Here is a 2,857-nt window from a genome sequence, read left to right on the forward strand (position 1 = left end):
GACTAAATCGAGAATTGCCTCTCCCCTTGTGGGTTCCTGTACCAGCTGCTCCAAGAAGCAGTCATTTAAAGTATCGAGAAATTTTGTCTCTGCATTTCGTCCTGAGGTGACATTTACCCAGTCAATATGGGGATAATTGAAATCCCCCACTATTATTGAGTTCTTTATTTTGATAGCCTCTCTAATCTCCCTTAGCATTTCATAGTCACTATCACTGTCCTGGTCAGGTGGTCGATAATAGATCCCTACTGTTATATTCTTATTAGAGCATGGAATTACTATCCATAGAGAGTGGCCATCCCCTGTGTATCAATTGTGATTTCCTCACCAGGTCTGACTTATGTTCAGTACTTGCAGTTTCCTCCCTCTGGGACCAATGTCCGTGGTATCCAGTTACCAAACAGCCTTTTAAAAATATTTATTTTGAACAAAAGCATTTCAGAGAAAATAGATCTTAAAATAATAAACAGACTCTATGGACATCCAGGTGTCTTTCACATGCGAATCTTGGTAGATTTCACTTCCTAAAGACTCCTCAGCAGAGTCTTTCTTTGTCAGCTTGTCTCCTTGGACAACATTCTGGCAACGGACAACCCGCTCCCCCTCAGAGGGCTTTTACCTGTTTGGTATCCTTGTGATCTCCAGGCTCCCAGCCGGACAAAACAAGGCTTGCAGCTTCGCTGGAGACAGAATAGGATCCTCAAAGTCAATAGCTTTCCCTGTTTCAAATGTATGCCAGGATGTTCTTATTTGGGGAGCCACTGTGGTGGCTTCCTGTGCAGTCCCCACTGAATTAAAACAGTATAGGTATATAATATAAAGTCTCTCAATAACTAGGTTACCTATCAGTATTCTTTGAATACACAGCAACTCCACAACAATCACAACTAGTACCCAGGTTTCTGGGTTCCCCTCGGTGCTAGGAGAAAGTGAGATATATTAGGAAATGGAAAGTTTCTATCAGAACCCAGTAATGAAAGGGAGTTAATAGGAAAGCTTGTGGGAATCATGTTTGAGAATAAATACATCTCTATCATAATTCTTTAATAAACAGTGGAACAGGGATCTGCCATTTTTTTTCTGTTTAACTTAGGAAATGTTCAGGATTTGAATGCATGACAGAGACTGGAGACTTACAAAGTTATTTACCTTTTATAATATCTTAGAGTTCTGTAGCTTGCTGTGCACTAACATCCCATGTGGACACTGCTACAGTGCAGTGAAAGTCCTGGAGTGCCACAAATATAAATAAGTAAATAGGATCACTTTATCAGTAAGATTTTTTTTTGTGTGACACTGACAGTCTTGCAACCTCAGTCTGGGATCCAAGAATCTACATAGTTCTTTACTACTTATGCATCATCATCTGTCATAAAGGTCCTGCAAATAAAATTCTGCCCTTAGAGAAACCAATACAGCCTCAGTGGAACTCACTGAAATTTTGTAAACAATTTTGTTGATGCACAGGAAGGAACAGAATCCAGCTCACTGTTAGATAAGAGATAGACATAGCAGTTGATTTAGTTTATCACTGGAATAAGCAAACAAGACTTTGGAATATATCTAGGGAAGGAGGTGCATTTATATATAGTCACTTTTCGGAGTAGAACTGTATTTTAAAAGCATATGTGAGCTTCCAGTTTTTCTCACTCATTTGAATAGTGAGTGTGATTTCCTTTGCCACAAACTCTCTCATTAGACTGGACTTCCTGCCAAGGAAGCAATAAAATGGCAGCTCTCAAACCAAGAAAGACATGCAGCAGGGGTGGGGAGCAGGGTAGATAGTGGTTGCCTTATGAAGAAAGTAGGGAGTATGATGAGTCACCCTCTCTGAAGGAAAACATTTTTTCATCATCTCTGTTTGGCCCCTCAGGTGTCTCCACAGTTTGAAAGCACCGTGTCAACAGGCTTCAAGAGATGTCAGAAGCAGCGCCATGTTGCCCACAGCTTCCAGAGCCGGGATGATAGTCGTGGTTTCCTCCATGTGGGAGGAGTGTGTCGGAAACAAACAGTCTGCAGATTTCCTCCTTTAATGTTTGAGGCTCCACAGGCACACCCCTATGCTGGAGCAACAGGGTACTCAGACTCTTGTGATAACCCAGGGAATTGTGCAAAGACATGCCATATCCAGCCAAAGGGGGGCACTGCAGCAAAGCCCAGTACCTCAGTGGGTAAGCCTAAGAGCTGTAGAAAAGGGGCCTCTCAGTTTCCTAACCTGGATGCTGAGCCAGATGTCTTCAGTCCACCAGATCTACGGACTCCAGAGCTGCCCTCTGTGAGAAGCTATGGATGCAGTGGTACTCTGCCACAGATGAACACCCTCTCTCCAAATCCACATAGTGGCCTTGATCTCTGTGCTGATACCACTGAGAGCCTTGAACCAACATCTTTACTGGTCAAGGATACCCCAGAGCATGAGTACGGAGTGAAGGTAACCTGGAGAAAACAGTCTCGCCTGATGAGATACCTGAGGGAGAAGGGGATGCTGAGCCCAAGTGACATCCTAGTGAAGACTGTAAGTGCTGATCCCAGTCAGTGCTCATCCCTTTGGAAAAAGGACACGCTGCCTTTGACTTGAGGGGCACAATAACTGAAATCCCTCTTTGCTGGCTCCAAAAGCAACGGGCATTGCTAAGCCTAGTTGGGAGATCAGTAACAGGATAAAGAGAAGAACCAGGACTTATACTGTAGGCTAAGACTGCTTGGTGCTGCAGAGAGATGCTTCCCCCCGGAGTGCTGTCTAGCCTGACGGAAGATCAGTCTGTACTGGATAGTGATGGGCGGGGGCGTGGCTGAGAGGTTCCTATTCTCCAAGAGACTTTCTATACCAACCCCCGGACGTGTCCTTCCCAGCTGG

General features: G+C 44.2%; 1 protein-coding gene across 1 annotated transcript in view; it reads left to right on the plus strand.

Moving 5' to 3' along the window:
• RHNO1 (RAD9-HUS1-RAD1 interacting nuclear orphan 1) overlaps positions 1-2,848 on the plus strand; it is a gene marked incomplete at its 5' end in the record, with an annotated part of 6,893 nt that extends 4,045 nt beyond the window's left edge. Inside the window, one exon of the mRNA XM_026658531.2 lies at positions 1,874-2,848. Within this exon, the coding sequence (XP_026514316.1) occupies positions 1,874-2,578 (705 nt within the window). The remainder of the gene's footprint in view (positions 1-1,873) is intronic.
• Between the last annotated feature and the right edge of the window lie 9 nt (positions 2,849-2,857).

Source organism: Terrapene carolina, unplaced genomic scaffold, assembly GCF_002925995.2.
Source record: "Terrapene carolina triunguis isolate 2854851 unplaced genomic scaffold, T_m_triunguis-2.0 Scaffold458, whole genome shotgun sequence".
Taxonomy (NCBI): Eukaryota; Metazoa; Chordata; order Testudines; family Emydidae; genus Terrapene; species Terrapene triunguis.